The sequence below is a fragment of the Chenopodium album genome, chromosome 10 (genome assembly GCF_948465745.1).
Source record: "Chenopodium album chromosome 10, dcCheAlbu1.1, whole genome shotgun sequence".
Taxonomy (NCBI): domain Eukaryota; kingdom Viridiplantae; phylum Streptophyta; class Magnoliopsida; order Caryophyllales; family Amaranthaceae; genus Chenopodium; species Chenopodium album.
In genome coordinates, this window is record NC_137843.1 from 18681516 (window position 1) to 18696097 (window position 14582).

At 36.9% G+C, this 14582-nt stretch overlaps 1 protein-coding gene across 1 annotated transcript; it reads left to right on the forward strand.

The window, feature by feature from the left end:
* On the forward strand, positions 1-516 carry LOC145564986 (uncharacterized). Its single transcript, XM_081625120.1, has one exon. The coding sequence runs from the start codon at positions 1-3 to the stop codon at positions 514-516; it is 516 nt and encodes a 171-aa protein (XP_081481246.1).
* The last annotated feature ends 14066 nt before the right edge of the window (positions 517-14582 follow it).

Genomic DNA, 14582 nt, shown 5'->3' on the forward strand with positions numbered 1-14582 from the left:
ATGAAACTTAATGATGTTCTATGGGCCTACCGCACCGCATTCAAAACTCCCATGGGCACCACACCATACAAGCTTGTTTATGGGAAGTCATGCCATTTGCCGGTACAACTTGAGCATCGTGCTCATTGGGATATCAAAACATTGAATTTCGACCTTCAAAGTGCCGGTGAAAAGAGGTTGCTTGATCTCCATGCCTTGGAAGAATTAAGATTGGATGCATATGAGAGTGCACGGATCTACAAAGAAAAGACCAAGGCTTGGCATGAAAAGCATATCAACAAAAGGGAATTTAAAGAAGGTGACAAGGTCCTACTATTCAATTCCCGGTTAAAGTTGTTTTCGGGTAAGCTTAAGTCAAGATGGAGTGGACCTTTTACCGTTAAGAAGGTGTTTTCATATGGTGCAATTGAAATCTCAAATGACAATGGTGAGTCGTTCAAAGTGAATGGCCAAAGGCTTAAGGCATACTTTGACGGTTTTGTGCATGAAGAAGCCAAGGTTTTTCACCTTGGATGAGTTTGATGTTCCTTACTCTCGTTGATCCCGCAATGTCGTCAAGCTAGTGACGTTAAAAGAGTGCTTCCGGGAGGCAACTCGAGTTTCTCAACCTCCCTCTCATAAACTATTATTTCCTTTCCATCATTTTTATTATTACTAACTTTCCTCTTAATATCTTTTATAGGTATTGATGAAAAGAGAAGTAAGAAAAATATTCTTGGAAGTGAAGTAGTAGCTCTAATAATAATCATAATAATAACAGCGGCGATAATAATAATTTCATTATTATTATTATTATTATTATTTCTTACTAAAAAAATGAAAAGACAAATTCCGTACAGCATCAGGTCTGTATGGACGTGCAGAATATCGCACGTCCGTGCAGGGGTAGGCAGAAGCAACCAGAAAGTTCGTATCAAAATTTCAAGTTTGGCACGGACGTGCCAAACTAAGCACATATGTGCGAGTTGTGAAGCACGTCCGTGCAGCAGGCCACACGTCCATGCTCCCCAAGTCAGAAGCAGCCACCCATTTGATGTGCAGCCCCAGAAATTCGTGCAGGAAGCACGGTTTTATCATAAAAAAAAAATTCACTCTTCCTCATTCTCACTCCACGAAAAACCTACTCCTTCTCTCTCTAAACTCCTCCTTCCTCCTTCATACTAACACTCAAATCCCTTCAAACACCCAAATTCTCACTCAAATTCAACAAATTCCTCAAAAATCCTCACTCCTTTTCACTCTAAATCACAAACTACTACTCCTTTTCCACATTTAAACCCAAAAATCACCCAAATTATCAAACCCTAACTTTGATAAAATTGATTTGGGGGTTTACTTTGGGATTGAAAATTGAAGCAATTGGTTGAAGGAAGGCACTCAAGCAAGCATAAGGAAGGTTAGAAAATTTCATTTGCGAGTTTTACACCCACGATAGACTCGGTATTATCGTTCCTCTCCCTTACTACTTGCTAGCTTAAGTTCATGGTTGTTTGTGTATGAAATTGCTTGAAAAATTGTTCTAATTGCTCATGAGTGAATGATAGTTGATAATTGTCAAGCATTATTGAATTTGAAAGTATTTTGGTGTGTTATGAGAATTGGATTTTTGTAAGTTTGGAATTGAGAAGTTGATTTTTGTGAATGAAGAACATGCTTGTTTAAGTGAATTGTTGTGTTGGTTTGTTTGATAATAGTGCATGAAAACAATGTTGAAATTGTTGTGAATTGCATTATTGAGGTAGTCTTGGTTGTTTGGTGATTTGCTTGCCTTGTTTTAGGTGGTGGACTTAGAGCTTGGCTTGATTGTGTTGTGCTTGTTGGTGTTTTGTGAGCCTTGATTTGGCTTAGTGGACCTAGTGCTCCTTGTGTGGTTGTGTGGTGATTTACTTGTCTTGGTTTGTTTGATTGCATTGCATAAAGACCGACCATGTCTCGAAGAAACCGACCTAGAAACACCGATGCTAGGTACCGCAACCCATCGCCTCCTCCCCCTGTTGATCCACCACAAGTGGACGCAATGGGAACAATCTTTAATGACTTGACCTTTTCGAACAATTTTCTTAGAAATAGTAAGAGGCGAATTAGGCCAACTAAGTTCTACAATGATGAGGTGGCCAATGAATTGGGGGTAGGGGACGATGTGAAGATGTTGTTTGAGGGCGCCGGCCTAGGGTCTTGGTTAGGATAGCATGCCCCAATCTATGAGAGACGAACCCTCGAGTTCCTTTCTACCCTCTTCGTGCTTCGAGACAACAATAAAACCCCCTTGCCGCATTACCTTCCAACTCATGAACACCCAACATAACATGACCATAAGGAGGGTAAACCAAGCCTTTGGGTGGCCCACGATCGGAACCATAAAACCAAGGGATAGGTACCCCCGTAATTATAATGCAGGTGAATTTTGGAGAAAAATCACGGGCCTTTTTTAGTACAACCCTAAGACCGACAAGGCCGCGACCATTATCCACCCCGGTTTTAGGCTTTCTCAGCGGACTACAGCAAACACGACGTTTACTACGGGTGATAGCTCAGGGGTAATGTCCAAAGGGAGCTTTATTTCCTTTGGCACTTGAGTGAGGGGAGCACGGCCTTAGATGTAGGGTCTTGGCTAGTTGACCACCTTGAGGATGTTGCCACAGGGTCCGGTAACATCACCATAGGTGACATGATCACTATTATTGCTGCTTCTCTTAATCTTGATTTTGCAGATGAGGAGGTTTGTCCAGGGCCGACGCAGCTTGACATGCAATCGTTGAGGACCATGAGATGGGTTGTGGACGCAGAAGGGGCACACCCATACTTGTGGTATGTGAGTGGGCAACCTTATACCTACCTCCCCGACCTAGAGAAAACATACATTACCAACGAGAGCAACTGGGTCTTTGAGAGGGACCTCCCTTGGCTTCCCGGTGAAGAGGAAGAAGAGCAACAACAACCACAAGAAGAAGAAGAAGAAGAAGAAGAAGAAGAAGAAGAAGAAGAAGAACAACAACAACAACAATTCTATCAATAACAACAACATGAGAACCAACAAGGGTACCAAGAGGGGTACCAAGGCCAAGGTGTGGGTGAGGGCAACCCATACCTTTCATTTGAGCAACAAATGCAACTAATGAACGCCAGTTTCACCTGTATGAGCACCGAGTTCGAGACCATGAGAAAGTCTCATGAGGACATGAGGACCTCATATGACAATATGAGGACAAGCTTTGAAGGTCTAAGATCGGAATTGGGTGAATTCTGCAGCGTCTACCGGCATTTGTACCCCGGGGCTCAAGCTCCCAAGGTAGCCCAAGCCAATGAGTTAGTATTCTTTCTTCCCTCCTTTTTGTGCTTACATTGTTTAAACATTGGGGACAATGTTTATGATAGCTTGGGGGGGAGTCATTAGATCATATGTTGGTTCATTTGTGTTCTTGTGTTGATGGTGTTGAATTTGCATGTTGTTTGTTCGTTTCCCCTAACATCCAAATCCCTTGAATCCAAATTTGCTTCCTTTAAAATCCAATACCCTAAATTCAAATCTCTTATTTTGTGAATACTTCTCTTGCCCCTATTTAGATGTATAGTTATGCTTTATTTTTATGCTTACCTTAGCTTAACTTTTTAATTATTCTTGCTTTTTAGTAACCAAAAAAAAAAATGAAAAAATAGCAGAAGAATGAGACTCAAATGACGATGCTTATATGTTTTGCTTGCTTGACCTTGAGTGATGAGTAAAGGTTATTTTAGATGGGTGTGTGCAAGAGTTGGGGTCATTTAGAGGCCTATTAATCTTGATTGCATTAGAGCATATGAAATGAAAACCGATGAATGCTCAATTACACGTCTAGCATAGGATATTGTCAAGCTTGCCTAAAGTAGGATATGTTTGATTCAAATTGCGGTCCCTTGTGCCCTCGATGTGTCTCCCCTCCTCCCCAAAATGAAACTTTATTAGGGAAATAGCTCTATTTGTATCTTGTGTATAAGTGGCATAATAGGTGTAGGGAATATTTCAAGCATTCCACACTTGAGCCCCACTGTGATCATACACTTAAGCATGGTGGCGTCCAAAGGGAAGGAAACTAGAGCAAAAGAGTCGCCAACAAGTTTTAGGAACTTGTAAACCGTTCACATGGTGAAGGTTACACCCCTTCACGATCCATGAGATCGCTAACTCCATAGTGGTCTAGAACCATGACTGGATATTCGGGGATGAAGGTACAAATCCAACCTAAAAGATTGAACCTGCCCTAATAATAGGCCTCTACTTTATTTTTCTCATATTCATGTGCGCTTTCTGACTAACATACAATCAATAGATTAACCCTAAACTTGTTTAATCTATGTTGGTTGAATATTAATGCACAAACAAATCTATTATTGTCGATCACTTTTATTATAATCATATTATCCTAAACAAGATTATTAATTATCTTATTGAGCGTGATTACAAGTGCAAATTCCCTTTAAACATGCATAAAAGGTGTGATCAAGCAATAACAATAATAATATCAAGTAACATAATAACAATCATCATCATAATATTCTCAATTTCATCAAAGCATAATAATGTTAGTAAGATCCTAGGCATGATACTAATAAGATTAATAACAAATCCTACCATGTCACTAAACATTAAAGATCAAAGCTTTATCCCTAACATGATACTAACATGAATTAGAGAGAATAAGAAGTAACCTAAACATACTAGAAACATACATGATATTAAAAATATTAATTATTACCCTAAACATGATACTAGGAATCATAAAGACATCCTAACATGACACTAGGAATTAATAAAATAATCTAAGCATGCTTTCTATAGAAAAAGAACAATTAAATTACTTACTTCGATGCCTCATATCTCTTTCTAATAACAAAATACACGCGTTAGTAACTTTAAGGAAAATATTAAAACAAACAATTAAATCAAATAATTAAAATACAGATTTGTGACCAAACCCTCAGAAATTATCAACCTTTCACGTCTAGGGCGAAGGCAACTTCAAACTTGGCTAGGTGTGTCTAGAACTAGTGAATGCGAAATTTCGTAAAAGGGAAGGTTTAGAAAAAGAATAGAGAAAGAAAATAAGCTTCTAGCTTTTTGAGAGAGAGAATAGAATTAGATGATTGTGAATCAATAAAAACTGGGAAATACGACCCCTATTTATAAGAAAATAGTCCGGAATCAACAGAAACATATCAGAATTTGAATTGGAATAAAATTGCTCCCTGTCGCCATGTGACAGGAATCACGCATGGCGACAAGCTCTGTTGTTTGGCGATAGGCTTGTCGTTTTGCGACAATTAAAAGATAAAACGCGCTTTGTACGGAATCCTTTTCTTAATATAATTAAGCAATTAAAACTCCGTTTTAATCAATTTTAAATCAGATTTTATCAAAATAAATCACTTGTTTTATTTCAAACCAAATTCATCAATTATTAAAGATATTAATTATCAATCCTAATGACTTTAGGAATAATAATTAATAAGACCTCCACTAGATCATTGGGCCATAAAACCATTTCAGACCCAAATTAGCATTTGAGCCATAACTTCCTCATTATTCATCGGAATTGGGCTTATAATTTATCGTTGGAAAGATCTTTACGAGCCCGACCTAACTGCACTATTATTAGACCCTTATCACGGACCAAAATAAATTGGACTGGCTATTTCCAAAAAATAGAGAAGTTTTCAAAAACAGAAAGAAAGATTAACATATCACAAGACTTTTCACACTTCACCTTTGTTCGATAATCAATGACGCGAAAGGTATTCATCACTGGGTTTGGTTTTGGGGAGACACATTTGGGTGTCTACAACAGGCCACATGTTTCGAATAAAAGAAAGAGTCACTCACAGTTAAAAGAGGCGAGGGCAATGAATGTTGAAAAAAAAATAAAAAGAAAAAGAAAGGGAAAACAAAAACTCCACCAAAATTCTCAAAATTTTCACTTATTCTAATTTAGAGGTCGACTTGTGGATGCCTCCCACACATTGTTTATTTTGATGTTTCTTGTGTAATTCCCGAGTTAGAGTGTAGTTAAAGGGGCTTGGGAGTGCATTTTGGGAGGTGGACTTGCATTTTGAGATTTTATAACCGAAAGAGGGCTTGTTGCAACTTTGGAATATCTAGACGTGCTCTAATGAACTAGTAAAAGGTCTAAAGAAGTATCCTAGTGCAACCTTTCTTAGTTGTCCTCTTTACCCCCAACTCATGTGCACATTTGTATGATTGGTAATTCTTGAAAGTCGCTCACTTGTCTTGCTTGTGATTTATATCCCAATGAGTTGACTTGGGCGATGAAAACATTAGAATTGGTGTAATTCGATAGTTTTGTTGTGGTTTGTGTGAGTTATGGGTTAAGCTCATTGGAAACCCTCACGAGATAAAAACTCGTCCTCTTAGGCAACTTAGGGGTTTAAGTTGCTTTTCACTTGTGCTAAAAGTGATTATGGTTGTTACCATGCGGATTTGTGTTTTTGTTCTTCCTCTTTATTACCTCTCCTTGGTTTGATCTTTAGCAAGTTATTATCCTTCTTGATTTGACATGTTTATTTTGCTCGAGGACTAGTAAAAGCTTACCTTGGGGGGATTTAATAACTTGTTATTCGATATGATTTTAGGGCAATTTTGAACCTTGCTTAATTGATAAATTGGTGTTTTGGTTCACTTTTATTCTATTTTCGTGCATTCTTTGTGTATCCCTTGCTTCACGGGTTGTTAGTGTTTTTGTTGAGTTATTAGGTCCAAATATGACCATTTGAAGCATATGGATGATAAACCGAGGTTAGATGCCAAGACAAAGGAGAAAAATCGAAGAAAAGGTGAAGAAAAGAGCCCAAAAGACCCTGCACGGTCGTGCCACACCCTGCACGTCCGTGCAGGGGGTGTTCCAGCAAGCAGAACTTTCTACCAGAGCGCATGAACCCAAGCACGGCCATGCAGAAGGCTGCGCGTCCATGCGTCTTTCCCAGGACAAAACTGACCTTCTGACTTGCTCTGCACAGCCGTGCACTAGGTGGCACGTCCATGCAAACCTGCAGACGAGCCCAACTCTTGTTTTCTTTGTCTTTTTTATTTGGGGGTCATATAAATACTCCCCTTAGCTCTTTTGTACGGGGATCCAAGTTTTTAGAGCTTTTCTCTTAGTTTGTAATCTTAGAAACAAAAATACTCTCAAATCATTAGTTAGATTTTGATTATTAGCTTGGAAATTTCAATCTCAATCATTGTTGAAGACAAGTTCCACCATTGTTATTCAAAGTTGAAGCTTCTAGTAACATTTCTTACTCTTCTCTTCCATTTTAAATGCTTTAATTGTTAATTATTTGCTTAATTCTTGTATGCTTAGATTCTTAATTAGCTTAATCCTTAGTTTGAATCTTGTTCATGAGTAGCTTGAAATCCTTAATTGCTTTAATCTCCATGGATTGTGAGTAGTCTAATTTTCTAGGGTTTGGGTAAAACCCTCAATGTAGTCACCAATTTCTTGTTGCATGTGTTAATTTAGTAATTGTTGGGTGCTAATTAGTTGAGCTTAAGTGGTTTAATTTCTTAGTTCTTGTATATGGCCATTGCTAGAAGTATTATCCAAGCTTTCTCAACGAAGGATCGAGAGATGAACTTGAGTTAGCTCCCTTATGCTTAATTGACTTGAAATGCCATGAGAATAGGAATTTCCAGTCAAGGGAATTTTTTTTTGTCATCGTGATTATGCTTTAATACTTGTTTTATGCTTTTTAACCACGAGAGTAGGTTGTATTCATAATTCAAGTAATCCCTCTAGCTTGAGAGAGTAGTTGGGTGCTTTAGATGACTTCCCCTATATTATCCCCTTAATTTACTATTGTTTGCTACATGCTATTTGTGATTTGTGATGAAGTTGAGTGGGATGTCCCAAGCCCTAGAATCCACTAAATATCGTTAATCTCCCCTTAGCCTTAGTTGATTTGAACTAGTGCATGTTACATAAAACCAAACGAATATCGATTTCATTTAGCTTATTTAAACGGTAGTATCTCGGTGGTTGATTCAACGCCTCTCTTGGGTTCGACCCTTTCTTACCCTTGCTATTAGCTAGTGAGACCAAAATAGGATTTTATCTTTGGTAGGCTCGACGATGACCTATCACACTTCTATAGGTAGAAAGTCTAGATCATCTAGTTTCATTAATCCTATTTGTTGATATAAATCTTCCTCTAAAGTAGCATAATTATTTTCCTCTACTACATTATCAGCAACAATTCCTTTTTCATAAATTATTTTCATGATATCATTTAGCTTATTAGGGTCTTCTTCTTTATCAAATAAGATTTGCAATTCTTCTATCGGTTTCTCCTGAAGATGATGGCTCATCTTTAGTTTCTTTATTATTTTCTAAGTTACTAGTAGGTTTTTTAGGGATCGACACCATAAACTTCTTATTTTTATCTAGATTTTGAAAAGGATATTTATATTTATACGGGATAATTTTTTCTTTACTAGGTGATACTTCTTTAATAGATTGATGTCTTACTTTGTTTGTTAAAGCAAGTTATACTTGTTTAACTTGTTCTTTTAAATCACTCACTTTTTATTAATATTGGTTGTGGTTATTGATATTTTGTTTTCAATATTAATACAACGAGCATGTATGTTATCAACCTCTGATCTTAATTCGCCAATTTGATCTACTATATAATTAAGGAGTGGGCCAAAATTACTAGTATTTTCTGGAATATGATGATAATGCTTAAAATCAAGTTTCTTACACTCAGTAGAACACCTATTATTCTCCATCTTTATTACTTATTAATTAACAACTTAGTTAACTTTTAACCGTATTGGCTCTGATACCAATTCTCGTAGCTTAATAGTTTCTAATTTATAATAACAGTATTGTCTTCCTTAATAACATATTTCACTTATGCGATAATAGTATACAAATATAACACTTTATTTATAATACAAAAACTTAACCTTTTAATGTATAAGTACTACTGAAAAGAGCAAAATGACACCTCAAAAACAATATTGAAGAAACATATAACAGTATTAAATTTATTATAAAAAGCTCAAACTTAAAATAACAGTATTAAAATAGCAAATGACATTTTTCCAACACTTAGCGAAAAAAAAATTTAACGTAGGTATGGACCTTTGTTGTCCCTACCTGGTAGTGGGCTATACTTACTCGAAGATTAAGGAGAGAGAAGATTGAAAAGCAAATTAATGAAGGAATTGAAGAGGGAAGTGATAGGTAGAGTATAAGACTACAGTGAGAGAAGGTTATGTCGAGAGAAAAGAAGAAGAAAAAAAAGAGGGAATTTATTTAAGTGGGGCTCTCAAACGGAAAATCCACCGGGTTTTCAAAAAAGGTGCTAATCTAAACATTTAATTACTTTAAGGGGTGGTAAAATAAAATAAAAAATTTAATAGGTGGTAATTTACAAATTTTCCTAATAATTAATTATTTTTAAAAAAAAAAATTCACCCCAACATCCCCAGCCCCAACCACCCTGCCCCCGACGCCGGCCGTGACAGACTACCCTGCTTCGGTGTCGGCACCGAATCTCCTCCCCTGTTTCCCTATCACGTCTCCACCTCCCCATGAACCATGAAACCCTTTAAAATAGCCCACGCCCACGCCGATGCCGTCCGTCGATCCCAATCACCGAATTCCCCTCCCCCTATTTCGCAATCCAGCACCTAATCCCCTTCCCCTGAGACGGCGACATCTCCCAACACCGACGACCCCCCTATCTGTTCCTCCCCTCGCCGGCGCAATCCCCCATCCCCTCCCTAAACCCAAACTTGATACTAATCGTGGGTTAGATTTAGGCTTGGTTAGCGGCGATGTCGATCAGGATGTCGCCGATTTGATGCCAAGGAGGTCGTTTCGGGGGAAGGGAAGGGGAGAGGGTGGGTTTTCAGGTTAGATTTAGGCTTGGTCATTTCGGGTTTTGGTTTGGGGTCGCCGGTGAAAGGTAAGGGTGGAAAAGGAGCGCCAGAGGTTTTCGATCGGCATGCGGGAAAGGGGGCTGGGTTGCCGGCGTTATTCTGGGGTGGGTTGTCGGCAGTTGTGGTGTCGGTGGTCGTCGGTGGAAAGGGTGGCTGTTTTTTTTAATTTTCTATTTTTTTAATTTTCTGATTTTCAAAAATAATTAAAATCTATTTTTAAAAAGATTTTCTAACATTTATAAAATATTTAACTGATTTTTGGCAAAATAAAAAAATAGAGGGGACCATTTTTTTCGTCAAGAATCTGCCACCACAATGGGCCCACCTTTACCTTATGGTGATCAAAAATACTTTTATCACTATAGAAAAAACCTTCATACTTCACATATTTGCATCAAACTTTGTATAACATCTTATTCAATTACTCATCTGATCTCTAGTGCCTCTACAAGGTAATTAAATGTAGGAAAAATTGCCCCCATTAATCCCAACTTTGCCTTGTCCGCCAACAATAATCCCTACTTTGGATTATTCACCATCACTCCCAACTTTAGGCGGTATTAATTTCTATTGCACCCAACTGGTCATCCAACCTAATATTACAGGTTACAAAACACGTGTCAGCCTATAATTGGCTTAAAAAAAACAAAAAAAAAACCCCACAAACCACCCATGCCTAGCCCGGAAAACACCACACCCCCACCCCCACCTCCACCCCGCCGGAAAATCAGCGCCATCCCCGAAAACCCCTCCCCAGCTGCCGAAAACCGCCGCCCAGCCCTCCACCTCCCTCGAAACCCACCCCTTCCCTTCCCCTACCCCCGAAAACCCTTCCCTAGCAGCCTAGCCACCTCCGGCAGTGGCGCAGTAGCCCTGCCACCCCAGTTCCCCCGCCGTTTTTGCCCCCTCCCCGCCGATTTCACCCCCTTCCCCGCCGATTTTGGCCTACACCTTCCTTTCCCCTCCAAATTCCTCCCCTTTCCTCCGTCGAATTTCGCCCCTTTCCCCTAACCATTGGCAACCGGCGACAATCGGCCACAAACGACTGAAATCGGCCGGTATAGGGTATTCAGCCCCAACATCGGCCGATTTCGGCCATTTGTGGCCAATTTTCGTGGTCGATTTTGGGGAGGGGGGTTGTTTTGTGGCCAATTTTGGTGGGGAAACGGCCGTTTAGGCCTGTGATGGGTTTTCCGGTAGTAATGGCTAGGAAGGTAGTGCATCGGTGGTGGTGGTGTGGTGAGGAGGGTGTGCGTCGGTGGTGGTGGTGTGGTGGTGGAGGTGGGGCAGCTGCTGGGTTAGTTTAAGGAATTTTTTTTTTTACATTTTTTTTTATTTTCTCTATTTTTTTAACCAATTACATATTGACACGTGTGCAAAAAAAACTAATTTACCAAGGTTTACCTGATTAACCGGTTGCAAGTCATTTGGGTGCAATAGAAATTAATACCCCCTAAAGTTGGGAGTGATAGTGAATAATCCAAAGTAGGGATTATTATTGACGGACGAGGCAAAGTTGGAATTAATAGGGGCAATTTTTCCTTAAATATATGCTGTGAAATGCGCTTACCAATCTTTCTGGGTATTTAAGTAGTTTTATAGATATAGAAGGAAGTTTACTAGTCATCACATCTCAAGTTTCATGGAATTCAAATAATATATTGCATTCATACGCTTCATTATTGATTAGACAAAATATAGTCATATGCAAAAATCCATCAATCGGTCTATCGTTGCAGTAATACTTACACTACTCAATCATTGTTACATGATATACACATTTGTAGCATTTATAAAACATTATGTGTTATCAACTTTATTCAAACCATACTTTCTCCGTTCTATTAATATTGCAACAAGGATGAAATTACACATTTCAAAGCACATTTTATATGTTAAATATCTATGATAATTATATACAAGTAAAAATTATAAAAAATTGATATTGTGAAAGTATTTTATTAGACGAATCCAACAAGATCCCACATGACTATATTTTGCTTAACGAATAAATCATATTATATGGTCAAACAAGAGTAGTAAATAGTGCGAAAAAAATCAATTGTTGCAATATTAATAGAACGGAAGAAGTATATGACTGGTGGATGCAGGATTTTATGGATACTGGGTCACCGTCACCCATCAATCGCATACCAATCAATAATTATAATACATAAAAATTGAAAAGCTTATAATTACGGGGCAAAAAAATATTTCAAAAGTATTAAATTATGTGATGGAGACAAATGTTGTTCACTTTCTTGCCGTGGAGAAAAGTTCTTATCACTAACTAAAGAAACTTGTTATCACCCAATTTTTTCCTTTTCATTTCGAAACTTAAGTCACAATTTCAATTAGATTAAACAATCAATATTGTAAGAAATACCCAAATTAATTATACAAATAATAAAACAATACATAACTTACATTATCAATTTGACAAACAATTCAAGTATTCAATTGTCATCATATTTAGTTTAAATTCAACAATTCTCAATTTGTCAAATAATTAGAATCCCCGTTATAATATCAATTTTGAAGTAAAAAATTAGAAATGCCAAATTATAACTTCCCATGAATTTGAAAGCCTAATTGTGTAGAATAATTAATAAATTATCAATTTCAAACTACATCAACACTAATTTGATAAATTAATGAACAACACCACCTAATTTAAGAACAATTCTCAACAAGTCAACCACTCATGCATGGCCGTAGAAGAGCAAGTGCAACAAGCCCTCTTGCACAGGCCCCAATTTCAAGAGGGCCCATTTTCATTTTTTTTTTCCTTATATTTTTTTTTAAGTTGTAAAAATTCTTCTTGTTTCTAAAACTAAGCAATCCAACATATTAACAATTGCCAATTTTCCAACCTTAATTCTAGCTTTCATATTAATTTCTACAACTTTCTATATTCTTCCATCATTTCAAACTTTCTATATCATTATCTTAATTACATCAATTTAATTTCATGGAAAATTATACTCGTATTGCTTACTTCTCCATTCAAGAATTTTCAATGAAAAAAAAAATATATATTTGAAGTCATTGTAGCCAAATTCCCAATTGATACACAATCAAACAAAAATGAATTGGGAATTAGTGAATTACTGATTTGAGTTATTGCTTCTTTGCCCATCCTTTGTTTGATTTTAGGTAATTTTATTGTTTTTTTTAATTTTTTTTTTTATAATTTTTCTAGTTTTGATGATGTCAAATACGAATTAGTTTCTTTAACTGATGCATTTTTTTTTTTTTTTTTTTTGGTGAAGGTTAAAATCTTCTGAAGCAAATTAGAGAGACGAGTATTAGAATAAGTCCATAAGATTGAGTTAAGTTGATATATATAAGTTTTGAGTTATATTTAGTTGCTATTATCAATTTGAATAAAATATCCGAATTTGGTTTTGCGTAATTAAATACTTCGTATATTTTTTTTTTTTTGGTGTTTAGAGAACCGCAAGGGGGGTTGAGAACCAATCCCAAGATCCCCTGAAATCGGGAGGGGAAGCTAGCTCTAACCACTTGAGCTAATTCTTACTCTCTATATACTTCGTATATTTTTTTTGGTGAAATAAATACTTCATACATAATTGCTATAGGAATGCATTTTCATTTTGTAATATATAGGAAAATCGTACATCACCTAAATAGTAGATAAAAAAATTGTATGGAGTATAATTTTAAAATTATTAAGGGCCCCTTTTTTTTAATTTAGAACAGGACCCCTAAAATCATTGCAACGGCCCTGCACTCATGGAGAATAAGAACTTGAAAATTTTAAAATTTAATATTCAGATATGATTAATAAGTTACGGTGGATGACTAGGTGGTCGGACGGACCGACGGAGGCCAGAGGAAGGATGCTGGACTATTGGGTGCAGACGTCCGGTACTCCAATGCCACGGCGGCAGTGTAGTAGCATATTACTCCTCCACCATTAATGGTGTAACAGTAGCAGTAGCAGTAGCAGTAGCAGTAGCTAGTGTTTTCATAATTTTTTTTATTTGCAGAATTTAGCTTGAGATGTAGGAAATGAAAGCAGTTGTTTATCTACCATACTTAGCTGGGCAAAGTGGATAATGCTTCATTGATTCATCTTGTTTATCTACCATACTTAGCTAATACTAAGAAATAAAGCATTATGCCATTATGAGTAATCTTAATTTATAATGATAGATATCCATCAATTAAACTGTCATATCTAACATAGCATTTCAATTCAGCTGTCAAATCTTATTTCATAATGATAGATATCCATTATGAGTAATCTTAATTTATAATGATAGATATTATTAGTAGAATTCTTGTTTTCCTACTTTAGAGCAGTAAGCAATTATATTACGGTCAAAGAGACCAGTTATCAAAAACAACACGTCTCTTAGATAATTCATTTTTTTCATACAAGCATATCTAGCTAGTTACTCGTGCATATCTAGTTATTCATTTAGACACATTGTCACAGGTGGATGGTTACATCGTACACGCAAAGACTAACACAATACTAGAATTAAATAATAACTCAAATTTAAGTTGGCAAAAAATGATAATGATCCACTTATTACTTTGTATTTGTTATTTAGCTTAATTACATACCTATAGATCAAAATATCTAGATCCGCTACTGAACATGGGACAGAAA

Bases quoted from the DNA above. Each gene is read 5' to 3' on its own strand.
- LOC145564986 (XM_081625120.1), top strand. From the start codon at position 1: ATGAAACTTAATGATGTTCTATGGGCCTACCGCACCGCATTCAAAACT.